Source organism: Trichomonas vaginalis, chromosome III, assembly GCF_026262505.1.
Source record: "Trichomonas vaginalis G3 chromosome III, whole genome shotgun sequence".
Classification (NCBI taxonomy): domain Eukaryota; phylum Parabasalia; order Trichomonadida; family Trichomonadidae; genus Trichomonas; species Trichomonas vaginalis.
Genome location: NC_067205.1, coordinates 26,908,861 through 26,936,385, shown reverse-complemented (window position 1 = coordinate 26,936,385; position 27,525 = coordinate 26,908,861). Strand labels below are relative to the sequence as shown.

General features: G+C 33.6%; 10 protein-coding genes and 4 pseudogenes across 14 annotated transcripts, besides 2 other annotated features; 9 read left to right on the top strand and 5 right to left on the bottom strand.

Annotated features, from left to right (window-relative positions):
• Positions 1-228: 228 nt before the first annotated feature.
• Positions 229-2,046, top strand: TVAGG3_0771370 (spectrin binding; the record flags this gene model as incomplete). The annotated part of the gene is made up of 1 exon (XM_001584032.1): positions 229-2,046. One exon carries the CDS (start codon positions 229-231, stop codon positions 2,044-2,046), a length of 1,818 nt encoding a protein of 605 aa, XP_001584082.1.
• A 228-nt stretch (positions 2,047-2,274) lies between these two features.
• Positions 2,275-3,258, bottom strand: TVAGG3_0771360 (uncharacterized protein; the record flags this gene model as incomplete). Its single annotated transcript, XM_001584033.2, has 1 exon — positions 2,275-3,258. The coding sequence occupies one exon, from the start codon at positions 3,256-3,258 to the stop codon at positions 2,275-2,277; it is 984 nt and encodes a 327-aa protein (XP_001584083.1).
• A 1,395-nt stretch (positions 3,259-4,653) lies between these two features.
• TVAGG3_0771350 (uncharacterized protein) lies at positions 4,654-5,016 on the top strand (the record flags this gene model as incomplete). Its single annotated transcript, XM_001584034.1, has 1 exon — positions 4,654-5,016. The coding sequence occupies one exon, from the start codon at positions 4,654-4,656 to the stop codon at positions 5,014-5,016; it is 363 nt and encodes a 120-aa protein (XP_001584084.1).
• An 18-nt stretch (positions 5,017-5,034) lies between these two features.
• Positions 5,035-5,277, top strand: TVAGG3_0771340 (serine threonine-protein phosphatase family; the record flags this gene model as incomplete). Its single annotated transcript, XM_001584035.1, has 1 exon — positions 5,035-5,277. One exon carries the CDS (start codon positions 5,035-5,037, stop codon positions 5,275-5,277), a length of 243 nt encoding a protein of 80 aa, XP_001584085.1.
• A 171-nt stretch (positions 5,278-5,448) lies between these two features.
• TVAGG3_0771330 lies at positions 5,449-6,130 on the bottom strand (annotated as a pseudogene). The gene has a single exon. A coding segment is annotated over exon 1 (682 nt).
• Positions 6,131-6,587: 457 nt separating this feature from the next.
• Positions 6,588-26,156: a mobile genetic element.
• TVAGG3_0771320 lies at positions 9,306-9,645 on the top strand (annotated as a pseudogene). Its single transcript has one exon. A coding segment is annotated over exon 1 (340 nt).
• TVAGG3_0771310 lies at positions 9,901-10,474 on the top strand (annotated as a pseudogene). The gene has a single exon. A coding segment is annotated over exon 1 (574 nt).
• Positions 11,500-11,874, bottom strand: TVAGG3_0771300 (uncharacterized protein; the record flags this gene model as incomplete). Its single annotated transcript, XM_051245977.1, has 1 exon — positions 11,500-11,874. One exon carries the CDS (start codon positions 11,872-11,874, stop codon positions 11,500-11,502), a length of 375 nt encoding a protein of 124 aa, XP_051092564.1.
• TVAGG3_0771290 (uncharacterized protein) lies at positions 13,222-13,542 on the top strand (the record flags this gene model as incomplete). The annotated part of the gene is made up of 1 exon (XM_051245976.1): positions 13,222-13,542. The coding sequence occupies one exon, from the start codon at positions 13,222-13,224 to the stop codon at positions 13,540-13,542; it is 321 nt and encodes a 106-aa protein (XP_051092563.1).
• Positions 14,906-15,844, top strand: TVAGG3_0771280 (organellar and viral DNA polymerase type B; the record flags this gene model as incomplete). Its single annotated transcript, XM_001584037.1, has 1 exon — positions 14,906-15,844. The coding sequence occupies one exon, from the start codon at positions 14,906-14,908 to the stop codon at positions 15,842-15,844; it is 939 nt and encodes a 312-aa protein (XP_001584087.1).
• TVAGG3_0771270 (KilA, N-terminal/APSES-type HTH, DNA-binding family) lies at positions 16,971-17,918 on the top strand (the record flags this gene model as incomplete). The annotated part of the gene is made up of 1 exon (XM_001584038.1): positions 16,971-17,918. The coding sequence occupies one exon, from the start codon at positions 16,971-16,973 to the stop codon at positions 17,916-17,918; it is 948 nt and encodes a 315-aa protein (XP_001584088.1).
• On the bottom strand, positions 18,406-18,855 carry TVAGG3_0771260 (protein of unknown function, DUF4106 family; the record flags this gene model as incomplete). The annotated part of the gene is made up of 1 exon (XM_051245975.1): positions 18,406-18,855. The coding sequence occupies one exon, from the start codon at positions 18,853-18,855 to the stop codon at positions 18,406-18,408; it is 450 nt and encodes a 149-aa protein (XP_051092562.1).
• TVAGG3_0771250 (uncharacterized protein) lies at positions 19,318-19,739 on the top strand (the record flags this gene model as incomplete). Its single annotated transcript, XM_051245974.1, has 1 exon — positions 19,318-19,739. A coding segment is annotated over one exon (422 nt), but the record flags the coding sequence as incomplete, so codon positions are not given.
• Positions 23,628-24,742, bottom strand: TVAGG3_0771240 (annotated as a pseudogene). Its single transcript has one exon. A coding segment is annotated over exon 1 (1,115 nt).
• A 540-nt stretch (positions 26,157-26,696) lies between the features above and the next one.
• Positions 26,697-27,525: part of a mobile genetic element that runs on past the window's edge.

The following is a 27,525-nucleotide window of genomic DNA, read 5'->3' as shown; positions in this document are numbered from 1 at the left end:
CGGTATATATTTATTAGATCACTAATAAAATGAATTGATTTGTCTATCGTTAACATTTAACAAGTCATCACAAATCTCGACCAATCTTTCATTGAAAAAATATCTCCTCAGAAAAAATTGGTGGGAACAAAACTATCAAAAAATATATGATATAGTGCGTAGAGAAAATATAGGTCGATAGAAGTCTTCAGAATTAAAAATCTGTCACTTTTATGATTTTACGTCATTATGAAACAAGAAGCAGCAATAAAGCAGCTGTGTGAACAAATTAGAGAAGAAAATAATGATTTAATGGAGTTGTCTTCCTATTTGTTCAACTTATCTAATGAAGATGTCTTAAATTTCGATACAATTTTCGAGAAAATCAGGAATATTTTCATCGAAAAGTACGAAATGGAGCCTGCTAATGTTCTAAAGCTTCTTTATGATGCAAATGTGTTCAATAATCATGCTGGTGAGCTTTATTGGATGTTATGCAAACTCTTATTAAAAGAATATCCAATTTCAATATACAAACTCAGAGTATTCAGAGGTATTCTTTGCGATAACTTCAATGAGTTATTCAACAAGGTGATCGTTAACAAATCAAAGTACTTAGCTCAAGATTCAGATACAATTCCAAGAGAGTTCAAGAGATTACAAAAAGAAGAGTTACACCGTATAGTCATGAATGATGATATTGTTAACTTCAAAGAGTATATCTTAGAACACAACTTTGACTCTAAAAAGCAATACAAATTGAATGATAACTACAAATCAGTCAGTTTACTCGAAGAATGTGCTTACTTTGGTTCTCCTTCTATATTCTACTTCCTCTTATACAATTGCAATTGCAAAATCACCGATATTTGCTTAGAGTTATCATTTATTGGAGGAAACGACGACATCATCAATGAATGTTGCAATGTCTTATCAGTAAATGATAGATGCCTTGAGAACGCCATCAGATCACACAACAATGTTCTTATTCCAAAGATGTTGGAATTCAACAATGTCCAAATCGATCCAGAATCAGTTATTGACTCAATGAACATCAGCATAATGCTCCAGCAGATTGAAGAGAATCCAATTAACATTATATACTACCTCCCAGGTTTTCCAATTCAAAAATTCTCTGCAAAAATTTTTGACATTGTAGCAATGAATTTTGACATAAATTCTGATATTTTATTTGTCAAATCATTGTATTACAACAATGTCAAATTGGCAGAACACTTATTGCCAAATGTAAAAGACATAGAGATATCAGATGACACAAATGGAAAGAAGGCAATTCATTATGCATCATATTTCAATCAGAAAGAGTTAGTTGAAAAACTCATCAAGAGAGGAGCGAATGTAAATTCACGAGATTCAACAGGAAGAACACCTCTCCATGATGCGGCGAGTACAAATGCAAGAGATTTAGCAGAGTTGTTACTCGACAATGGTGCTGATTTCAACATCGTCGATAACTTTTATGGTGCAAAACCATTGCATATCGCTGCAAACAAGAATTCGAAAGAAACAGCAGAGTTATTGATCAGAAAAGGATGTGATGTTGATACGAAAGATGACATCAGTATGTTGACACCACTACATTACACGATCGAATACAACTGCAAAGAGACAGCAAAGTTTTTGATCGAAGAAGGAGCAGATGTCAATGCGAAAGATTTCGAAGGAAACACAGCATTGTACAAATCGGCAGAACACGGAAAGACAGATATGGTTGAATTCTTCATCAAGAATGGTGCAGATTACAAAGCGAAGAATGATGATGGATCTTCACTTTTACATGCACTTTTGTCGATGAACAACAAGTCATCAGCAGAATATTTGATGACACTTGGATTAGATGTCAACGCGAAGAACTTATTAGGAAAAACTCCTCTCCACATTGCAGTTGAATCATTCGACAGACCATATGTCGAAATCTTATTGAAGTATGGTGCAGATGTTAATGGTAAAGATTTCAATGGAATCACACCTCTTCAAATTGCATCATGGAAAGGTGATGAAGAACTTGCTGACATTTTGATTTCACACGGAGCAACTTACGCATAATATTGACTCTGTGATTTTATATATATTTCTATTTTGTATTTATATTAATATTTATAAATCTATCTTTCTATCCTTTTAATTTTGTTTCCTTTTTCTGAAGTGTTACTATTTAAATAGTTTTTAACTGCATGATCATGATCAGTTATATGAGGATAAACACAATTAAAGACTTTGTTCATTTTCACTAAAGAAAATAGTGTTTGGAGAGAGAAAAAAAAATACGCAAATTTATGATTTTTTAATAGACATATTTACTGCTACAATAAATGAAGTTTTAAAAGATTTGTTAACAATATTTTTGATGTCTTTGATTTTTAATTTGCCTTTTTTAAATTTTAGATTTGAATCTTTTTTATTTTTTTCTAAATTAGTAGTAGGACATTGTTCTGTTGAATAATGAGATATAAATGAATCTAATGAATCATTTGAATCATAACTAATTGGATCATTTCTTACAGTTTGAGTTACATTGTTTTCATTAAAGTAACAATTATCAACAATATTTGGTTTTACATCAAATAAATAGTTTCCTTTATTTCCTATGAATGAACAACTTGAAAAATTAGTTGAATTTCTATAACTATAAATTATTCCATTATCACTTCCTGTATAATCATTGTTTAAATAATTACATTTTGTTACATTACATTTATTATTGAACGTTACAGCATAATGTGTAGATGATGTATTTGATGCTGTTGTGAATTTAATAATTCCTGTTCCTGTTGGATCTGAAATGGCATATGCAGCATAACAAGTAATTTTGTGAAAAGATGTATTAATATTACTTACTTGGATATCTCCATAGTAATGATAAAAAGAACCTCTGTATCCACTGCATTCTGTAAATGAACATTCAAAAGCATAACTTTTCTTGTAAGTGGTTTGAACTGACCAAATGTAATATCCGCATCCAGTTTTTTTACCTTTTGAAAGTAATAAACAAATATGAACTAAGACACAATCAGGATGAAGGATATAGAATGATCCACCATCTTCTGTGGAACTATTATTGTAAAATGTGCATGTTTCGAGTAATACTTTGCCGTATGGATTCGAAGTAATGGAAATTGCTGTTTTATTATAATGAAATGAAAATATTGCATGATGAATGTAATAATTTCCTTTATGTTCTGATATGGTTTCGTTCTCTGTTTTATTAATAGGCTCAATAGAGCCGTAATAATCAGAAAAACTTTGTTGAAGTTCCATAATGTGTTGCTGTGTGATTTATATTGCTCAATACGCATTTCTGAGGGTTGATTAATCTGAATAATACGGAAAATATTGTAAAATATCACTGAGATGAACTCAGGAAATCAATTTAATTTCACAACGGAAATTTTAAAAATCTTTCTCACTTCAAAATTATTTCCATTAAATTTTACGAAATTAGGTCAGGTATGAGGGGCTTCCAGGGGCTGCGCCCCTTCTAGCCCTAAGAAATTTTGCCCAAGACCCAAGAGGAGGACCGAACCCCAGCCGACCAGCCGGTGACAAAACCAAAACCGTTGTTATTTACATCATATTAATGATGTCACTTTTAAAAATGTCACTTTTTGTTTCACTTTTCACAAATTATATATGTTTTCATGCTTTGTCACTTTTCTGTCACTTTTCAGGTAAAAACATTTTTATTATTATATATAAATGAATTTTACAAAACCACCGTTACCGTTCTTTGGAAATAAGAGTAGATGTAAAGATATTATATTGAGAGAACTTAAGAAACTACCGAATGGTCTAACATTTGTAGATTTGTTCGGTGGAAGTTTCTATATATCCCATTTATGTCATACAATATTCCCAGACTCAAAGATTATATGCAATGACTTCGACAACTATATGGACCGTCTCAAACATATACCAGATACAAACAATATATTGAAAGAGTTAAAAGAAAAGATACCTATAGGTAAGATGGAACGTATACCATTAGATAACAAAAATATTGTGAGAGAGGTTTTGAAAAAAGCAGAATATATAGACTGGGATAGTATATCTGCTAGACTATTATATAGTGGTTCTATAAGAGTTCATGACATTGAAACACTTATGTCAAAAGTTTTATATCTTAACTATACAAATGTTTTCAAAGAGGACATAGAAAAATATATTGAGGGTATAGAGTTTGTGAGATGTCATTGGACAGAGTTGTATGAAAAATATAAAGACAAGGAAAATGTTTTCTTTATAGTGGACCCGCCGTTCTATAACACATGGGATTTCAATACCAAGTAGACTGGACTTTGAGAGACTCTTTAGAAACTTTAGACGTTTTACATAACCATCCATGCTTTTACTTTACATCCGATAAAAGTGGTTTGGAAACCGTTATGAGATGGTTAGAGGACATACATGACTATGAGTTTAGATATGACAAGATAGAATATGAGAGAGGTCCTATAAACCGGAGAAAGTGTCATAACAAAGAAATTTTATTAGTAAGTAAATGTGGTTTGAAATAGGACTACTTGTTTTAGGTTTTTTCCATTGTGTCATTTATTTATTTGACGTGGCAGAAAAGTACAGAGAATATGAAGATGAACCAATGCCTGCAAATGTTCAGCATATGTACTCGTAAGAGATATTTTTATCTAATATTAAATGGACGCACAGAACTTAGCGAATGCACAGCAACCTGGACAACCAAACCCAGAGAATATTCCAAATGAAGTTAGAATACAAACTGCAATGGCAAACTATGGTCAAGTGCCAACAGATGTACAAATGCAAACTGCCATGTCAAATGACGCTGCGTTAGGTTTGCCACCATGGTATGCAAATATGAGATGGAAAGAGTTTTATACAAACCCTGAAGTGGGATATAAACAACTTTATGCAGATGACGCGAACACAGGAGTTGACCCAGAATATGTTTTCTACCAGAGGAGAAACAGAATGTATGAGCTCCAGTTAAAGAATGCTATGGAACTCAACAGGAAACGTAAGAGACTAGGCGGACATTAGATTTTTACATATAGTAAAATGGGTTTCTTCAGTAGTATTGGAAACTTCTTCAGAAGAGTTGGAAGAGGTATATGGAATGGAATAAAAACCGTAGGAAGAGGAATTTGGAACGGTGTCAAAAATATTGGTAAAAGGGTAGGTCAGTTTGTTGGTATTATACCTAAAGACCCTGAACCAGAAGAACAAGCTCCTGTTATACAACAGCCTGAACCTGCACCACAGTCTAGTTGGCAACCAAATCCAACACCTCAACCGTATTAAAAAATTATATTTTTACCGTTCGATAGTAGTTGTATATGAAACTAAGTTCTAAGTAAAACGCATGGTATAATGGAATTATTCTTTTTTCTTCCATCTGTAGTAAACCATACTTGAAAGTCTGAAATACTTCCACTTGGTGGTTCGTATAACTTTGTAGGTTTTTCGTAAAAGTCATTTGCCAAGCATAAGAAAGAGTTTTGCGCACCAGAAAATGAAGCATGAACAATAATAGCAGCTGGGTCGAAAATATTTCATATGTTCCATTAGGGTTTTCGACTTCATAAAAGTCTGGGTGTACTGGATATGCTGCAGGCTGATTTAACATCCTCATAAATCTATACCATGCCAAGTTGTTATATTTTGTAGAAATATAAACGTTTTCTCCAAGGTCTTCTATTTTATTGATTTTAACAGTTGCATTTTTCCTGTCATAAATATATCGAGATGGTATTCTCCTTCGTCAATGTTATACTGGTTTGCATATTCGATATAGATATCGTTTATTTTTTCTTGAAAAGCTTGAAGAGTTGTTTCTAAGTTTACAAGCAAACTAACTTGTAAAGGTTTTCCCTGTTCAAATTTCTCATACGTACGTTTTTCTTTGTTATAGTATCGAACTTCAAAACCGACCGTAAATGGGAAACCATGTATGGCTTCTGAAATGAACTTCATTCTACGAAAGCCAATAGCTTTTGTGACAGATGGGTCTCTTAACCATCTTAATGGGTAGTCAAAACGATAGCCTTCATGCTTTACGGTCTCTGTCTCAAACTTTTGACCGACATTAGTAAAAAGTTCATCTAATGGTTTAGTTGTAGCAACTCTTGAATTTTCTTTTTTCTATTGAAAGCATATTTTATCTAGAATAAAAATGTCGAAAGATATTGCTTCCATAAGAGAAATACAACACAACCGACAACTCATTATGCAAGCTCTAAATAAGAACACAACAAACTTTTCAAACTATTCTAAGATATCTGAGTCATTGAAAGAAGGAAACTTAAAACTGACATTAAACCCTTTAACAGATGAGTTTCTATTTCAAGACAAGAAGAACAATACTGTCTGTATAAATCCAACAAAAGGAACTTTAAACGAGAAACCTATAAATGAACTTCTTTTGAAAGCAGATGTTGACAACAAAGCTGACAAAGAATATGTAGACGATGCAATAGCAAAAGAAGAAGAAAGAGCTAACAATGCTTATGCAACAAAAGAATACTCATCCTGAACTAGCAGACAAAACATATGTTGACAATAAAATGTCAAGTGAAGTGACAAGAGCTGAAAACGAATATTCTAAAAAGACTCATATACATTCTATATCTGAAATAACAGACTTAAACGTTAGCCTTGAAAAGAAAGCGGATAAGGAATATGTGGCTAGTAAGTTAGAGAAGAAAGCAGATAAGGAATATGTGGATGAAAAAGATAAAGAAATTATAGAAAGGGCTGAATGGTATCATGAATGGACATCGAAGATTTTAAAAACTAAAGCTGATACAGGATGGGTTTCAGGATGTTTAGACCTTAAAGCAGATAAAACTTATGTTAACGATGAGTTAGAGAAGAAAGCAAATAAGAACCATACACATACAAGTTTTACAACTGTTAGAGCAGACGACATAATACTGAACTTTGACCTTGGTTCAAGTGCACCTTTAGAGAATCGAGTACAAGCGTAAAAGATACACTAAACAGTTTAGATAACAGTTGCAGGAATATCGAAGATCATGCCAGAAACTTTGAAGCATATGAACTACCAGCAATGTTAGATAAAAAGGCTGACAAAACAGAGCTTCAAACATTAAAGACTGAAATACTTCAAACATTATATCTACAGGCTCTATTTATACGTCAATGAACTCTACCAGACCAGAAGTAGTACTTGGTTTTGGAACTTGGACTCAAATAGTCGACAGGTTTTTGTATTGTGCAAACTCTCAAAGGAAACAGGTGGAAGTAAAACGATTTCAGGTGAAAATTTACCTGCACACAGTCATACATAGATTTAAGTACATCTCAAGCAGGTTGGCATAAGCATAGATATTGGGATTGGTCAGCAATGACAAAAGGTAAAGGATATGATGTTAAAGACAACGTTAAGTTTGCTATAAATTGTTACTGGAGTAACACTGAGGGAGGAGGAAACCATACACATCGCGTTTCAGGATATACGCAAACAACGGGACAAAGTAAAGAATACATGCACCTTACATAACAGTTTACGCATGGTATAGAAATGCTTAGTCGTCATTTTCAACTTCTTTAGCATATTCGTCAGGAGTTGTCTTATATTTGTTAGGAACTGTCTTTGAAAGTATACACTTGAACTTTGACAAGTTTGAAACGAGGTCTGACAATAGTAGTTTTATCTTCTGCTTGCAGTGTGTACATTTTGCATGTTTGCCTAAAACTTCATAATATTCTCTTGTATACTTTTTCTATTTTTACGAACACGAATGTGAGTACCTGTCGGGTTCCCATTGTTGTCATAGTCAATAGTATTTTCATATGGGTCGCGTTTAGGTATTTCTATTTTACTTTGTCACCTTTCTGAAGTTTGAAGCCCATTCTTTTTGTTTGTCTCTTTTGACTAAATTATTAAATATATAGTCTTTCTCTAAGTCAGGGTTGTTTTTCATTTCTTCGGGGAGTGGTTTCCCAACCTTTTTGTTTACGGCTATTGTAAATATTTTAAAACTTGTCTCATCTTTGCCATGGAGAAGTGTCTATATTGTCGTCATATGACATTTCATTTGCTTCACCAATTGTGGTTGGTTTAAGTCTCTTAAATTTTTATACAACCGTCAATGACACCAAGAGCAGAATGGTTTTGGTCGACAATGAAATATTGGTTTCATTTTTGAACGCAGATAGTTTTTTACATCATCTGATTTGAAAGAACTTTCACAGTCAGATGTCAGTTTTGTTGGATGGTATTTGTCAACGAATATTGTCAAAGCAGTTTTCACATCTAAAATATTTTTGGACCATAATGGTATGGCTTCACAGTATCTTGTGTTTTGACCGACAAATATTAGCCAGTATGGTGGTCCATCTGTTCTAACTCTCGGAATGTTTTCCAAGATATCCATAAACCAAGCATTTGGTGTTGAACTAAAGATTTTTACCATGAGTGCTTTCTTTGTCGCTTTAGAAACATAGGGGTCCTTGTTTGGATTCGTCATTTTTTAACCCATAAGAAATGGGTTTATTTGGCGCATTAGCAGGAGTTGCATCCAGATTTTTGCCCGCAGTGGGAACAATAGCCAGAGGTGTATTTGGAGTTGGAAGGAAGATTTTGAGTACATTAGGTATACTTAAGAGAAAGACAACCTATTATACAATGTAAGAAGGTTGGGATGTAGCACGAGATGCAACAATCTTATTCCAAATCCTGAAACAAGAGGAAAAGTTCAAGGATGGATGGACAATGTAGGAAGACAAGCAGGAAACTATTATAACAAAGCAAATGACTACTATAACCAAGCAGGACACTATATGGACAAGGTGAAAGATTCTTTAACAGAGGATATAACATGCACAACAGTGGGTAAACAATAACCAACCTCAACGCCTCAAACGTGGGGAATGTAAAGTTTTTACTGGAGAAATGAACAATACAAGCATTGAGACAAATGGGTTCAAGATGGATTTGTCGACTTCCAGCAGTTACACCACGTGTTTGTCAAGTTCTTCCTATACCTCAGGAAGTTTTAGACCGACTTAAAAAAAACAACAACCAGTTGAAAAACAAACCAAACTAAAATTTTTTACTGAGATGAAATGACCGAAGAAGTTGAAACGGTAGATTTGACACACAAACAAAAAGTTCAGAACCATTGTCAAAACCTGTCAAAGAACTTACAGATGAAGAGAAAAATTCAATAATAGAAAGTGCCAGGTCTGGAAATACAAACCTAACTACAAAGTCACTTTTCATAAAATGGAACGGCTAGTATCTCAAAAAGAACAGACTCTCACAAATAAAATATTGAAGTCTGAAGGAGCTTTCGAGACAACAGATGGAAAAGTTTTACTTCACTGACCAACAGTTCATTATAGAACATCTCATTGACTTAGAGTCGAAATATTCTAAACTTTACAAACAACAAAAAAGTTGAAAGGAAAACAAAAACAAATGGCATATGATATTTATGAAGATGTTGACGACACAACTGTTCCTGCAAGTGAAGTAAAGTCAGAGAAACCGAAAAGTGACGAAAAACCGATAGAAGAAGAAAAACCAAAAACTGAAGATAAACAAACCAAAAGTTTAGTTTGGAAACTAAACCAAGTCAACCTTCATTAGCTGGTATGGGTTGGCGTCAAAGACTTATGGCAGCAGGCGGTTATGTAAAGTAAAGAAAAAAATATTTTTTTATTTTTATAAAAATGCCCCCATATAGATGGATAGAAAGTCTGCTAGAATAAAAGCAGAGTTGCAAAGATATGGTTGGAGAGTTCGAAGAATTTTAAATATAGGAAGGGAAGACCCTAAAAAGTCTATGACAAACTGGCTGGTCTTCGCTACGAAATGGATTTGGAAACAGCACGTGCAAATTATCCAAACAGACTAGAGAGGTTAGAAGAAGAACGTCTTATGGACATGCCTTTCGAATGTTAGTGAACCTCAAGTTGAAGGAAACTTGTTTGTTAGATGAGAAATATGAAATTCACTGTTGTGAGTCATTTGAAGTCAGAAACAAAAAGACAAAAAGAGTTTTAAGCGATGGGAAGCGAAATGACGGATATGCTATTATGAAGATGGGTGGAAAACACTATCTTAAACATGTTGTCATTGCACTCATTTTATACTGAATCCTAACAATTTACCTTTTGTAGACCATATAAACCATATAAGAAACGACAATAGACTTGAAAACTTACGTTGGGTCACTCGTTCTGAAAACAATAAGAACAAAGGCAAATTTGGAGATATTGTATTCGAATTTGTCGACGAACTAGAAGATGAAACAATTGAAATTACAGACTATGGCAAGCATACGTTTGAGTTTTACTACTATAGCGAAGAACAAGACTCTTTCTACTTTTTACCGGCGTAAACTATAGGAAATTACAAGTATATTTTACTAAGGCGGGCTATGCTTATGTAAACACTAGAGATACAGATGGAAAATACGTTCAAATACTTCTTAACAAATTCAAGAAGCTATATGGCATACCATTTTAAAACAATTATTTTACATATATTAAATGCTTCAGGTTGAAAACAAAGAACAAAAGTAGCAGATACAAAACCGTTAGACTATATCTTTACAAATGCTGGTAGGACTATTTCAGATGAAGAAATTTCATCCCGAGCATACAGGTTTGACTATCCAATTCGTTGGCTTCAAAGTCTTCAGATGCAAAGCAATAGCATTTAGAAGAGTTTTGTTTTCAAATAGAACTAACGCATTTATGTTCGCAGTATATTTTCATGGGCAGTATAAAGGTTCTGATGGTCTAATAGACAAATTTGACGAAATGAGAATCTTTACAGTTCGTTCAGACGAAAGTCTTGAGAAAACTCTAAATGACTTTCAAACTCAAATGAACAAATATTATTGGGAATTTCAAGAAAAATACGACTCTTTACTAAATGGAACATACTATCTGAAACTAGAATATGACAAGATGAACTCCACCGTTTCATTTCAAAAGATTGAAATTAACCCTCCAAGAGATACAGAGTTTTTTATTTTGGAAAGTAGACAAACGTTCTTGGGCACAATTTCTTCGGTTACTAAACCAGAACGAACCATTACCACCAGATGGTCCATTTAAATTTATACTTCCACCAGCAGATTTGACAGTTTATAGAAACGTGTTTGACCCTCAAAATGTTATGTGTCATGCAAGTTTCAGTTCAAGCAACAATAGTTTTCTATGTATTGGTAAGGACCTTTATGACTTTGCTTCTAAATTCTACGAACCACCTCTAGTAACAGTTTCTCTGACTTTCAAGTTTGGTTCACAACAAATGGTGTGCACATATTATTCCATTGTACTATGACTTTTATCTCGAATTGTCTTTCATATATAACTACGGAAAAGTGCTGAAAAAGTATTGAAAAAATAATGTTTATGTTAGCATGTTAGATCTACACGTTTTCTACCACTTTTCTAACATCGTAGAAAACTCATGAAACAATTTATTTTTGACACTTTCACAAAAAAAACATAAAAAAATGTTTTTACTCTAAACGTTAAGGTTTACTGAACTGGTTGGATGTCGCCTTCACAGGTTATGTAGAATGGTTGACCAGAGAAGTGGAACAGTGCTCTGAGAATTTGTATAATTCGTGGAATTGGACTCTCTCTGTTTGGAAGTAGTATCCAAGGACGCTTGGCAAAGAACTTTATAATGGCTTCCTTCTTTGCTTGCTTTATGTCGTCGTAGGCTGTCCCGTCTGGTACCTCAATTGGAATTCCAGTCGAAGTCTCGAGCTGAAGTGTAGACCTTCCAGAAATACTGGTGAACTTGACCTTGGGCTTCATGACCTTGCGCAAGTAGTCTTTTACGCAGTCGTTAATTTCAATTAGGTAAATTGCCTCGTCAAATCCTTCTGGCATTCCGAGTCCTTCCATCCGACAGGAAAATATTTTCCCGACAACTGGAAAAAATTTTCCGGACAAAGGGAAAAATTTTTCCCGACGACAGGAAGAACTCTTCCAGTTGTCCGTCCGTAAACCATTCAAATTTTCGAAAATTGAGAACTTTTTGGTCGAACTTCAGAAAAAGTTTTTCTAGGGTTGTTAAAAATATCAAAAATTAGCGTTTTGAAGACACCATGGTGTCTTATAATTTTCCCTTCCTTATTGGCGTGTAGAAATAAATGCGCCAATAGATTGAAGAAGAAGAATTGTTTTTCTCTTAATGAACTTTAATCCTTTTGATATAAGAATATTAAAAACATTAATATAATTTCGATTTCGGAAATTAAATTTCCAAATTTTTTGTCGATTTCGGAAATAACAGGATCCCGCATCCAACACGCAACAACAAAACACAAAACACACTTTTTGGTTCTTTCATCGTTTTAATCGTAATTTATGTCATACATGATTTGGATAAATTTTACAAAAATAGAACCTATATTATATTCTTTTCAAAGATTCTTGCAAATCATCAAAAATAATTGTATTTTAAAAAACGATCAAATTATCCTTTCATTATTTTAAACTTAAATTAGTTTTTATGATTGACTAAAGCAATCATATTTATTCATCATTAAATAAACAAAAAAATAATATTTGAGAGTTATTTCAAAAAAACACATTGAATTTATTAATTTGTCTCAATTTCAGTATTATAAATTTTTATAATTTCAATATTTTGAAATACACTTTTTAATATTTCAATATTTATGATATTTCAATGTATTAAGTGGTCTCAAATTGAGCTTCTCAAATATAAGTTGGCCTATTCAAATAATAAAATTAAATAATATTTAAAATAATAAATAAAAGTGATTGAGGTCATAGCAAAACGACTGTTTCAGTCATTAATTCTTAAAAATAAAAAGGGTAAAAACTAAATACAATGGGTAAAATTCAATAGTGTCTGTGCTATCGTTCAATTTGAAGGTGTCTTTTGAAACCGCAAGACACATTGAATTTTTGAATAGTGTATTATGGTTTGACAGACACCAATGAAAAAAATAAAATGATATTTATTTTAAATATATAAGATCCTTATATAAAATATAAATATTTTATCGTTTTATTTTCTTGTTTTAGAAATGTTTTTTATTGAAAAATCAATAAAACTAACTCCAAAATAAAATTTTTGATTTAAAGACACTATGATGACACCAGGCAAATCTTCCAAGACACCTATCGTCGGGAATCTAACAACCCTAAGTTTTTCCTTCCGACAGGAAAAAATTTTCCATCCGACAGGAAAAGTTTTTCCTTCCGACAGGACACAAACGGATGTCCGACGTTCCACTAACCGAGTCCATTCCCAAACCAGAGGAACCTAAAGCACCAGCCCCTGCACCTCAGTTCCAGCAAGTACCTCCGAATTTCTACCAATTTCCACCTCAAGGTTACTACCCACCCCAGCAATTCCAATCTCAGTCCAAATCGAAGAGAGACCAAGACTTCGAAGAAGGTCTGAACCGTTTACGCAAAGAGTATGCCACAGCTCCAATTGAGAGAAAGTTGTTCCCGGACCAAAAATATAATTTAGGTGAAGAGGTGAGATCTCACCTGTTTTTTCACCTCTTTTTTCACCCTCTTGAATTTTCATGAATTTCCTTAAGATAGAAAAAATAAAGTTAGTTTTATTTCATTTATTTTGTATAAAAGACATGATTTCAGGGATTTTTTTGACGAAGTGTCAGCCTTCACTTCGTCAAAAAATAACAGTTATATAATGAAAAAGTGTCATTTTTTTGTATTTGACGAGAATGTCGGGTAGATGGTGAGATCTCACCTCTTTTTTCACCTCTTTTTTCACCTCGTGAATTTTCATGAATTTTCCCGAAATAAAAAATAAAGTTAGTTTTATTTTGTATGTAAAGACATGATTTCAGGGATTTTTTGACGAAGTGTAAACCTTCACTTCGTCAAAAAATAACAGTTATCTAATGAAAAAGTGTCATTTTTTTCATTTGACGAGAATGTCGGGTAGATGGTTAGATCTAACCTCATTTCTAACCTCATTTCTACCCTCTTGAATTTGTCAAGACTTCTTCGTAAATGTTTTGTCAAGACTTCTTCGTAAATGTTTTGTCAAGACTTCTTCGTAAATGTTTTGTCAAGACTTCTTCGTACATGCTTTGTCAAGACTTCTTCGTAAATGTTTTGTCAAGACTTCATCGTAATGAGTGTAAAGGACCCAAAAATAAAGTTTATGTTAGAATGTTAGATCTAACACGTTTTCTAACACGTTTTCTAACCTCATGAATTTTCATGAATTTCCTTAAGATAGAAAAAATAAAGTTAGTTTTATTTTGTATTTTTTTGTATAAAAGATATGATTTCAGGGATTTTTTTGACGAAGTGTAAACCTTCCCTTCGTCAAAAAATAACAGTTATCTAATGAAAAAGTGTCATTTTTTGTATTTTTTTGTATAAAAGATATGATTTCAGGGATTTTTTTGACGAAGTGTAAACCTTCACTTCGTCAAAAAATAACAGTTATCTAATGAAAAAGTGTCATTTTTTGTATTTGACGAGAATGTCGGGTAGATGGTTAGATCTAACACGTTTTCTAACATGGTCTAAAACTCTCGAAAATCATGAAATTTACACCAAAAATAAAGTTTATGTTAGAATGTTAGATCTAACACGTTTTCTAACACGTTTTCTAACCTCATTTCTACCCTCTTGAATTTTCATGACTTCTTCGTAAATGTTTTGTCATGACTTCTTCGTAAATGTTTTGTCATGACTTCTTCGTAAATGTTTTGTCAAGACTTCTTCGTAAATGTTTTGTCAAGACTTCATCGTAATGAGTGTAAAGGACCCAAAAATAATGTTTAGGTGAAGAGGTGAGATCTCACCTGTTTTTTCACCTCTTTTTTCACCTCTTGAATTTTCATGAATTTTCCCGAAATAAAAAATAAAGTTAGTTTTATTTTATTTATTTTTTTTATTTTGTATAAAAGATATGATTTCAACAATAGGTTCTACAACAATTCAAACAACAGCACCAAACTCGTTAGTCATGAATCCTACGTCAATGTTAGTAGAAATGAAAAGCTTCATTCCTTCTTCATATACTTTTGAAACAGAAATCCAGAAGATAAAGCAAGAACTTTTAACAAGTAATTTAGACTGTAGTGCGAAAGATGAAACAAATGAACAGTATCTTTATGAAATGCAGGACCTCATCGACCATTTGCCTAAACTACCTGAAATCCAACAACAAAAACTCACTATTCCTGAATTCGATGAAATAGAAGTGAAACCAACTGACTCAGTAGAAATAAAGAAGTTCATACGAAAGGTAAATTATGAGTTTCTAGGATTTCATTGCAACCATAAGGTTATGGACAAAGATTGCGACATGGTATATAAGAATGTTTCTGACATATATAAATCTGAAGAATTTAAGACCTACGACAACTTTGTTTCGTTAGTTGCTGAATGTGTTTGGGAAATAAGAGATAAAGATAGAAGAGGTAAGGTATGGAATGAACAGATAAGACCCGCTATGTTTGAGATGAAGAGAGCAATTGACGCTTTAGTTGTTTTAGCTGGTTTTATTTCAATGTATAACGCAAAAATGAACCCGCAATGTTCTAAATGTAAAGCGGCAATGAGGAAATATAACTACTCCGTCAAAGAGATAGAAAGAATGAGAAACGACTATGCTGACTTAAAGAAAGAAGCAGAGAAACCAGCAGAAGATAAAATGGACATGTTAGAATTTCTGAACAAAAACTATCCAACAGCTGACGATTTCCTATTATCTGACGTCAAGAAGAAGTATAAAGAAACTTTCGGCATTGTTAAAACATTCGATGTACTAAAAGAAGAAATAGAAGCTACAAAACTGTTTAGGATTTCAAATATACATCGTACAATTCATGTAAAACGGTTGTGAAAAAAAGAGGTGAAAAAACAGGTGAAAAAACGGGTGAGATCTCACCTCTTCACCTAAACATTATTTTTACTGAATTCAGCACAAATTTCATGAGTTTTGTGTGTTTTAGACCATGTTAGAAAACAGGTTAGAAAACGTGTTAGATCTAACATGCTAACATAAAATATATTTTTTCTATCTTAAGGAAATTCACGAAAATTCATGAGTTTTGTGTGTTTTAGACCATGTTAGAAAAGAGGTGAGAAAACGGGTGAGATCTCACCTCTTCACCTAAAATATATTTTTGCTGAATTCAGCACAAAATTCTGAGTAAAATGGCATATGGCATGTGTCAAACCGTTGAGTTTTCACAAAATTCCAAAAATAACGTTTACCATGTAAAACGCTTATGTTAGAAAAAATGTTATTTTCTAATATTCTAACATAAACATTATTTTTGAGGAAAAAAATGAAGGTTCTATACGGTTTCTAACCGTTAACAAGCTTGCCTTTTACATTCTGCCTGAGGAAGTCTTTAACAAGCTCGTTAATTTCAATTAGGTAAATTGCCTCGTCGGTAGGTTCGACTTCGACCATTGCTACTGACATTAGCAGTACTTTTACTGACAGTAGCAGTATTTTTACTGACAGTAGCAGTACTTTTACTGACAGTAGCAGTACTTTTACTGACAGTAGCAGAGATTTTTACTGACAGTAGCAGTACTTTATCGTCGAAAACCCTCTCAAATTTTCCTTTTTACTGACATTAGCAGTACTTTTACTGACAGTAGCAGTACTTTTACTGACAGTAGCAGTACTTTTACTGACAGTAGCAGAGATTTTTATCGTCCAACTTTACAAATGTAAACTTATATCGTTCTATTTTCTTCACTAGGGTCTAACACCAAAGTAACCTATGTACATGAAATTTCACTGCATAAAAGGGAAAAAACCTGCGCGAATCAGGATTTGAACCGAGGTCTTCGACGCCTTTAACGAGGTAGCCCATACCACTGAGCTATAAGCCGCTTGCATATTTTTAAGTAAAATATAGTATATTTGTCATACCGTGAAGGATGACCAAACTTAAAAAAAATAAAGTTAGTTTTTTATAAAATATTTTTTTATTTTGTATGTAAAGACAGATATGTCAACAACAGAGAACACAACAACAGTTATAGTCCATGAAGCTATAAATGAAGAATATGAGTACATACAGTTTAACAAACAACTCCGTCTCATTCGTTCAGTCAAAGATGACATGTACCAAATGCAAAGTATTTTGACAGCATGTTTTGCTCCAGATACTAAGAAACCACAAGACTGGTTTAGGAACCAAAGCACACAAGAACTTTTGAGCGAAGCACAGCGAGACATACTTTTTTCTGAAAACAGTGAAGAACAGCGAGTAAGTAAAAAACCGCAGTCGCCAAAACTCTATGAAAATTGTGAAGAACAGCGAGTAAGTAAAAAACCGCAGTCGCCAAAACTCTATGAAAACAGTGAAGAACAGCGAGTAAGTAAAAAACCCCAGTCGCCAAAACTCTATGAAAATCGTGAAAAATTGCCAAACGGTTTGAGAGGATATTATGTACATAGACTTCTTGTAAATGCTGTTGCAATGTGGGCTTCGCCTCGTTATGCTTGGTATATTTACAGACTTCTTGACGAAATTCATAGACAAGAACGTGAAGAGATGGAAAACAAGCTTGAAGCAAAAGACAAAAGCATTCAGAAAAGAATACCACGTTCGGTACCAAAAGGTAAGGAAAAGAACTATAAGTATATGATTTATACTGAAGAGATGGAAAATGAAGAAGATAAAGATATGGTTATGTTGCATTTAGTCAGAAGAAACAACAAAAGCTTTTACGACCTTGCTAAGATTTACAAATCTGACAGAAATTGGTTCTATCGCGAAAACTTACCGATTTCAATGACCCCAAATGAAGATGTGAAACAAATAGTTCAAGATACGTTACCTCAAACACACTATGATATGAAAGGTTGTACAATACTTACCTTCAAAGAAGATTTGCCATTGTTAAAGGAAAAAATAACAGAGTATTTTGACAACTTCAAACAAGTAGAGTAAATTGCACTCTTTATTTTTACGCTTGACTTCAGATGGCTCAAGTAGCTCAATTAGGTAAATTGCCTCGTCAAATCCTTCTGGCATTCCGAGTCCTTCCATCCGACAGGAAAAATTTTTCCTTCCGACAGGAAAAAATTTTCATTCCGACAGGAAGAACTCTTCCATCCGACAGGAAAAAATTTTCCTTCCGACAGGAAAAATTTTTCCATCCGACAGGAAAAATTTTTCCAGTTGTCCGTCCGTAAACCATTCAAATTTTCGAAAATTGAGAACTTTTTGGTCGAACTTCAGAAAAAGTTTTTCCTTCCGACAGAAAAAGTTTTTCCTTCCGACAGAAAAAGTTCTTCCTTCCGACAGGAAAAATTTTTCCTTCCGACAGGACACAAACGGATGACTGACGTTCCTCTTCCTGAATGCCTTCCAAAGCCAGAAGAACCGACAGCCCCAGCACCACAACAGACTTACTAAGACTAAACACTTACATTTTTCAAGCTTGACTTTTTACAATTTGAACTTTGTTTGCGTAGATATGAATTCTGAAAGAAGTATGAGGGTCTTGTATGACTTTGTACTTCTCCCATAGTTCATGTCTGTCAAACTTACCTGCCATGGACTCTTTCATAAGTTCCATGAAATCGTCTTCGGACAATCCAGGGAAAAGTATAATGTCAGTAAGTATTCTTTTAACATCCTTACTTAAACTCTTTGCTGTCTGTACACAAATGACAACTGAGATGTTAAAGTGTCTGAGCTTCTTAAGAATTCGACACATATCTTGTTCTCTATTCTTTAACAAAGGATGAGAGGCGAAATCATCTAAGATAAGAAGACACCTATGAGGGTATGTCTTCCAATCGTAAGATTGCAATTTCTTCGAAATGTATTCTATCTCTTTCTGTTTGTTTCTGAAGTGTTTCTTCTCTAATATTCTCTGCATTTCCTCATTTGGGTCTTTAAACTTCGAATTTATATACTCATTTATAGCATTGTACTTCAAAACCCTTCTTTGGTACTTCTTTATCCAATCTAACAACTCAGTATCCTTTATACATACTAACTTAGACTTCTTTATAATATCTTTGAACGAATTGACGGTTTGGTCAAATTGACCAGAAGTACTACAAATAACAACTAACTCATAGAATGGGTTCTTCTCATCTAGTTCTTGTTGTTGTGCAGCCATTTTAAGATAAGTGAAAGTCTTACCCGACCCAGGTGTGGTGCAATTAGACCTGTTATACCATTCTGAGCAAATAAGAACTTGTCATGTATAGGCTTTATCTGAGCATTTCTAACTTCCTCTTGTTCTTGTTTTAAAACATTCTCAAATTTCTTGTCAATGTCAGCAAACTTTTTTTCTAACATATTTTAGAAAATTAAAATTTTTATCTTTTAGAAAATGTCTAGCGATTTCGCTATCTATATTCGAGACAAACTTTTTGACAGCAAAACATCTGTCGACCATAAAATCTTACATAGTGTAAACAAGAAAGGTGAATTTGTTCTAAAGTTCTGTTTCTGGGAATATGACAAGAACCATAAAACATTAAGCAGAGCAGTCTTAAAATTTGTCAATGACAGACTTGTTGACAGAGATGACGCCGATTGGAAAGATGAAGTCCAACAAAAGTTCTTAGAATGCAAAGAAGACACATGCGCTGTTCTTGAAGATGAAATAGAAAACAGAATAGAAGAGCTATTAAAGGACAAAGAACTTTTACATAAATATGGTTGCGCCAAATTTGACATAACTCCACCAGAAAAGAAGAAGAGAGAAAAGAAAGAAAAGAAAGTAGAAGAAGAGAGAAAGAACCTGAACCAGTTCCAGAGAAAAAGAAATTTGACATGTAAAAATAAAATTTTATTTTTAGAACATTTCTGGTCAATGTCAATGTTCTCTCCTCTTAGGAGCAAACACTGGCTTAGACTCTAAATCTTTTTACCCAATTTACCTTGAACTTCAACTATCTTAGACTCATAATATTCATAGTCGTCTGCTTTCTTTGGTTCATAAGGTATATAACAAGTTTGTATGCTTTGCCTTCTTTAAGGTTTGAAAACCTTCTGTCAAAACTTTCTTTGACTGCTAACAAACCTTCTATGTCTAAGTCTTCAAATTTCGCACCATTTTTTAGTCACAATAGCAAACTTAACTGGTTCGATGTTCCAAACTTTGCTGAATGAAGACTTTTCAAAATGGTAGAAGTAAACATTCAAATATGTGAATGGGTCTAGTTCTTCTTTAAAGTCCTGACATGTACTTGTTTACTGAGATGAATTTCGTCATCTTTTCTATCGGATAAAAAAATATTTTTTTTTTAAATTTACTCATAAAAATTTTTCTTTGTATATACACCATTCTGTACGTCTAAAAGACTTTTGACATTTGCCAAGAATGTACGTTTAGACGCTGTCATATAACCATATTCTTGACAATATTGTTTATACGAATCGTACAATGACCTTTCATCTAATGACACAAAGTCAGTTTCATCTATGAACAGTTCATATACACTCTTGTTTGCTTCTAACAATGTTTGTCTCTCTTCGGTATGTGGAATTTGTCTTGGATTGAACTTAGAAATATCTAATGTCATAAAATATGAGAACAAGTGGTTGTAAAAGTCAGATGTCAAAGTTTCTGCTAAGTCGTCAAAAATTCTGTATCTTGCATATGAGAATCTGACGTTCTGACAACTACATATCTTCTGTCAGAACTTTCTAATTTCATCGGAACAGCATTGTTTGAAACCATAATGAAGTTTGCAACATTTTCACAAACTCTTTGGTCTTTATATTTTCTTTCAACAACTCCAACTTTGTCTGTTATAAGACTCTTCAAAGCATCTGAGTTCAAAACTTTGTTGTATCTATACTTTGAAGTTCATTGCAAACTATAAGTTTCATATTCTCTATTGAGGAGTTAAACTTGCCACAGATGTTTTCTAAGTTTGTCATATTCGGGTTCGAATAACCTTCTAACAGTTTGCACAAAATATCTGTAAAGAATGTGTTCTTACCAGTTCCTTGTTTTCCAATTATAATGAGAGCAGTTTCATTTTTAGCACTTGGATGTTGTAAGATGTTTGCAAACAACATAAGATATTACTCATAGACTCTTTCGTTTCCATTGCATATAAATTTCTTTGACATGGTCTAACCAAGCTTCTATAATATTTTCTTTCCATTCTACTTGTTCGTATTTATATCCAGTGAAGATAGAATAGAAGTTTGGAGAAGGTGTATAGAACTTTTATACCTCGAACTGAAAAATCTTCTAACTTTGACAATAAGATATCCCAAGCATCTAACATCTTCATGCCAACTTGTACAACTTTTATTTTCTTAAGTTTCTGTCTACATTCTTGTTCTGAACTATTGTTGCTCTTGGTTTGTTAAAGACTACATCCCATTCTTTCATAACATAACATTCTGGGCAGAGTCGACATAAATGACTAAACGTTTCAAATTCTCGACTGCTTTGTTATAGTCTCGAAATGGACACATATTTCTGAATGCTTGGAAGTCATAAAAATCTGAAACATCTATTCTGTACATTTTTATAAAAATAAAAAAAAATATTTTTTTTATTCTTGACTTTGTTGTGCATTTGTGTTGGATTTGTTGTTCTTGAGCTAATTTGTTGTTGAAGTTGTTCTTGTAATACAATACTTTCACCAGTTGCATCTTCCAATTCGAAACTTTCTGCCGTCATTGACAATACATAGGACATAAAAGTTTTACAGGAACAAAGTTTGCGTCAACTAATGTCAACGTTATACTTGCCAAAGTGTTTGAGTTCACTAAGGTTGAAAATTCTGCATTCGAATGAACAATAGGCAAACCAGCAGAGAAAGTATTGTTTATATACGCATAAGTATCTTTTGGTCATAATAGTTTCTGTCGACATTCGAATAACACTTTGAACCTAAGTTTGAAACAATATATAAGATTGGTGTGCTTAATGTCAATGGAATAGACATTCCTTGTATGACACCTTTTCCTGTTATAGGAAACTGTTGGTAGTAAAAACCAGAAATAAGTTTTGTATTATAGCTCATATCGTTTATAGTAAACTCAGTCGGACATCCAAACATAATGAAACCTGCTCTAGTTGCAGCACATGTTACACCCGTTACTTAAAGTATTAAATAAGTCAACAAAAACCTCTGTTGGTGGTATATCTGAGTAAGTATCTTCAAAGGAGTATTTTTACCATTCACAACAATAAAGTCTTCTGGTGTCAAAAGAGCAAAACAGGCTTTAGTCGTCATTGTGTTTAAGGTTAGTTTACAATATCGTCCTTGAGGACTTTGTAAGTTTGTTGTTATAGAATTATATGACTCAGGGTTTTTAGTCGTAATAGTATAACCATTATATCTTCTGCCATTTATATATATTTAAAAGTTTTTCTGAAAGTGGAGAAGAACTTCATCTAAACTTTCACATGGCGTTTCTTGAAGTTCTCTGTCTAAGAAGTTCAAATATTTTGTAAAGACATAGAACTTTCCTTTGTCTACACGAACAAACAAAACAGGGTCTTTCATATCGTTCAAAAGTGTGTAAAGTCCTTTACATGAAATAAAGTCTATATTATTTTTCTTCAAACATCTTTCAAGAAGTTTTGACATTTTTACTTAGCAAATAAATTTTAATGAAATGTTGTGGTCGTCAAATATTTTTATGACGTCTGGGAAACTATACTTTAAGTTCAACGTTTCACCTCCTTTCATAACGTATATCTTGTCAATGACATTATATGAAACACCACAGCAACTAATGTCGGGTTCTATTTCTTTGATGTTTATATCGTCTGCCTCTGTCAAAAGTTTCAATAGTTCTTTTCAAAACTTCATGAGGTGCAATGAACATATGAGTTCACTTTTACAGGGTTGTGTTCGACCAAGTTTAACATTATACTTAAAGCTTGACAAATCTTCTCCTGAGTTTGAAGTTTGTCTTTCAGTTGTTGGTAGTCGTTTCGAATATCTGCAACAGAACTTAAGTCTCTGCTAACTTCAGGATATGTTGGTTGTTCTTTTACAGGAACAATTGTTATACCATCTTCGTCCTCGTATGGTTTCCCCACTTCAACATCTCTGTCTTTGACATTGACAATAACACTTTGACTGTTTGTTTGAGTTGGTGAATTTAACTTCACATCTGCCACCGCCATTAAACCTTTTGAAACACTTACGCTTCTATTTTTCGGAAATGACATTTTACTTAGAATAAAAAGATGGACGTATTCGAGTATCTCTTCGAATTGAAGCAGAACAAAGTTTACACACACAAACAATACAAATACATTGACAGAATAGTTCTTTATACAAACAATGGTAAATGTTATAGAATAGCAGTCTTTGCTGAACCAAATATTTTTCATAAAGCAAAGAAAGTTGGTATAACTGAAATGGTGAAAGTTCTTGAAGCAGACAAAATATAACTTCAAAACTTACAGATATTTCTAAAGGTAAGTTTATAATACAATATTAATGTCAAAACTGGCGTACTGTCAATATTTGACGGAGAGAAGTCAGTTCAAGAACAACTTACTGACCTGCTGCCAAAATCTGCTCGATGGATGCTGTCGTTATGCCAATCTGAGGAGCCCCAGCAGGTTTCATCGAACGAATCTTCAAAAGAGCATCTTCCGTGAAAAGTGCTATTGGTTTTGTAAACTTCTTCTTGCTTTCAATTCATCTGGACCGTCTCTGTCACCAGTATATTGTATTTGTACAGTACCAACAGTTGAAATACCACCCATAAAGTCTTCTGAGTCAGCAAATGGAATGCCAAGCCAAAAGTTTGAACGGTCTCCATTTGTATATTGAGTTTTTTGACCTCCTGTATGAGTCCATACTTTCACATATGGCATAATAGAACTTTGCATTTCAGGGTTAATGGTTGTTGTGAAGTTGTTGTTAAAGTTCATAGCATCTAATGTCAAGTTGTATGACCTCATATCCTCAACTGTAGAATATTCTTCTCTTGGATAATATTTGCCATCTATGTTTATATGATATTTAATACCGGGGTTGTAGAAACAAGAATAGTCATTTATAGTTCGTCTGAACAGTACAAACATAGTATCTGCATGTTTCATTGCAGTTGTTAAAGCAATATCTGTTCTTGCACCTGCGGCTCCTGGATTTTGGTTTTCCAACTTCACCTGCAAAGTCTTTGACAGATATTTGGTGTATAGGGAACATAAGTGGAACTGCAATATATTTGGCAGCTAAAGCATTTGAAATATCTGGGTCCAACATATAGACTGCAAGTCTGCTTTCTATTCTCTTGCATTCAAATTTTTCGCATGTGAACTTAACTGGGTCCCAAGCATCTCCAGCAGCATTGAAATAATAGTTTACTTCATTGTTGAAGTTTGAGAAACCAAAGTCTAAGTCAACTTTGTCTTTGCAAAATTCGGCGAATGACGTTTTATTTGTTCCCTTTACGTCTGTAATAGTGAATGGGTCTTGTGTTGGTGCAATGACTAAGTTATTTTTGCTTGGAGTAAGTTCGATAGAAATTTTTCCTGCCCAGTTTGGCAAGTATCTTAAAAACCTGAAGATGAGGAAAGATGACAAAGGAACTCTAAGTTTCAGTTTTACTTTAGTGGCAGCAGTTCCATCTGAACCAGAAAGGTTAACATAAACTCCTGGAACGTTAGGGTCAAGTCTTCTTATTTTCTCAATATTTGCATACTGGTCTGTTTGTTCTCTAGCTTGTGGTTGTACTGAGTTTCTCAAAGCGAACCATTCATAGTTTGCCCATGTTACTGTTTGAACTAAGTCAGAGTTAGAATATATCTTATATCCCATGAAAACTTCTGGAGCATATTGGTATCCGACATAGAAAATTCCATTGCAACCTTTCTTGTCAGACAACTTGGCAGAAGGTTTTTATTTCAATGTCTTGTTCCACGTATAAGAATGAGTTGTCAATAGAAATAATATGAAACCTGTCGCAAGCAATATCTACTGTTGTTGAAAACCTTCTCCAAACTCACCTACGTTTCCATAAGAAACAGCAGTTGTATATTCGTAAGTTCCAGGAACTATTTCTGACCTTCTAATGGCATTGTCGCATTCGTTATACCATTCGGAAACATTTCCGTTCATGGCATCCAAAACTGTTGGCGTTATATTCTGAGCGGCGTACATTTCATATGGGTAAAAATATAGAATAGTTGGATTTATGTGTCATAATAGAACCCACTCGGACCAAGCTTTACTTTCTTCCTGACTGAGTTTTTAACTCTTCTTTTTCCTTCATTGCCACTACTTTCACTAGATGAAGTTACTTCTTCACTATTTTCACTTTGTTCTACTCTTCTTCTTGGTGTCGCTTTTGGTAACTTGCCCTCTGCTTCAAGTTGTTGCATCTTTGCCTCATGTTCACCTAGTATGTTGTAAATTTCCCATGTCCTTTTTGCCTTTGGGCTCTGGTCGCCCATCTCAGGTAACCTATATCCTAGAAGATTTTGTCATAGTTTGTATTTGAGTCTTCGCGTATTGTTTGCATGACTCTTTCCTGAGTTTCCGGTTCAAGCTCTTCAAACAGAGCTTGTCCATATGGAATAAGCTCGTTTCCAAATATATGTTTTTGTAGCCATTCTGGTTTTCTTTCCATGTTACCAATAATATCTTTTGTGAATGGGAAAGCTTTTACCCAATGTTTCAGTCTTGCGTCATTTATTTCTGTAGTTGGTTTTATTTTGTCAAGGAACATGTTTTTCAATACTAACATTTCATTTGGTACTGTCCATTTGAGTTTTCTTAAATATTCATCCATTCTCGGTTCATTGTCTGCAAAGTAAGTTTTTATGACATTTTGCAAACTTTCGTTTGCAAGGTCATGTACAATAGGTTCTCTTCCTTCTCTCTCCCTAACTTTCTTTCTAAACTCTTCACCAAATATACCATCTCTATGGTTCTGTGTAGTTCTTTGAGATAAATGTTCTAGAACGTCAGGTGTTATATTTCCATCAGCCATGTTCATTTCATACTGGTTCAAAATATCTGCATCTTTCATATCTTTCAATGGCATTAAAGCCGCGCTGAAAATACCAGCTATATCTGGTTCACCATTCACTTCCATTGCGTCTACAACTTCTTGGAATTGAGGTTGTAAGTTTATGAACCACCTATCCGGATTAGCTTTATGACCCCATCTCATTGTAGTTCCATAGTCTGCAGAAACAAAAGTAGGTTTGTTTCCATATTGGTTAGGTTCTGAATGAACTTTAAACAATGTTTCATTTCTATATGTTTTGGTGAAATTTAACCTTTTATTTTCACCGAGTTCAGCCAAAGATTGAACGTTATATGGTCGTAAGTAAAAAGGATTGTTGTATTTGCGTACACTTTCTTTCAGTTCTTCCATTCTATGCTGAATATTTTCATCTGATGTTGGAGTCTTTTGTATGTCGGCGAACATTTTTCGATATTCTTCTACTATGTCAGCCGAATTTTTCTTAGACTCTTGGAAAGATTCCATATTCTCCGCATACTCTTGTTGAGGGTCAAGATTTTTCGGCTGTTCCAAATCTTCATCTAGTTCTGTGAAGTTAGTTTCCAAAGGAGGGACTTGTTTGTTTCCTTCAGGCTCTTCTAGCTGTTGTTGCTGAACTATTTCTTCCATGTCTGGTTGTATCTGAACTTCTTCCTGTGGAGTTTCTTGTACCTCATCTGCTGGCATTTCATATATTCCGAGACCGTTTTTAACAAGTTCCCTATTTAAGTCATCCGCATTCATAACCCTTTCTTCTTTCGTTCAGAGAAACACAGTAAGAATAAAATGGACATGTTATGGAAATTCTGAACAAAAAACTATCCAACAGCTGACGAATTTCCTTATTATTGACGTCAGAAGAAGTATAAAGAAACTTTCAGCATTGTTTAAAAACATTCGATTTACTAAAAGAAAAATAGAAGCTACACAAAACTGTTAGGATTTCAATATACATCGTACAATTCATGTAAAACGGTTGTGAAAAAAAGGAGGGTAAAAAAACAGGTGAAAAAACGGGTTGAATGATCTCAACCTTTCACCTAACATTATTTTTACTGGAATTCAGCACAAATTTCATTGAGTTTTGTGGGTATTAGACCATGTTAGAAAACAGGTTAGAAAACGTGTTAAGAATCTAACACATAGCAACAATAAATATAAGCTTTTTTTCTATCTTCAAGGAAATTCATCGAAATTCATGAGGTTTTGTGTGGCTTTTAGACATATACCTAGTGAAAAAGAGGTGAGAATACGGGTGAATCCTCAACCTCTTCACCTTAAAAATATATTGTTTGCTGACATCAATCACATAATTACTGAAGTTAAAATGGCAATATATGGCATGTGGTCAACTCCTGGGAGTTGTCCAACAAAATTCCAAAAATAACGTTTACCATGAAAAACGCTTATGTTAGAAAAAATGTTATTTCTTAATACTTCTAACTAAACATTATTTTGACGAAAAATGAGAGGCTTCTATACGGTTTTCTAACCTGTAACAAAGCTTGCCTTTTACATTCTGCCTGAGGAAAGTCTTTAACAAAGCTCGTTATTTCATTAGGTAAATTGCCTCGTCGGATGAGTTCGACTC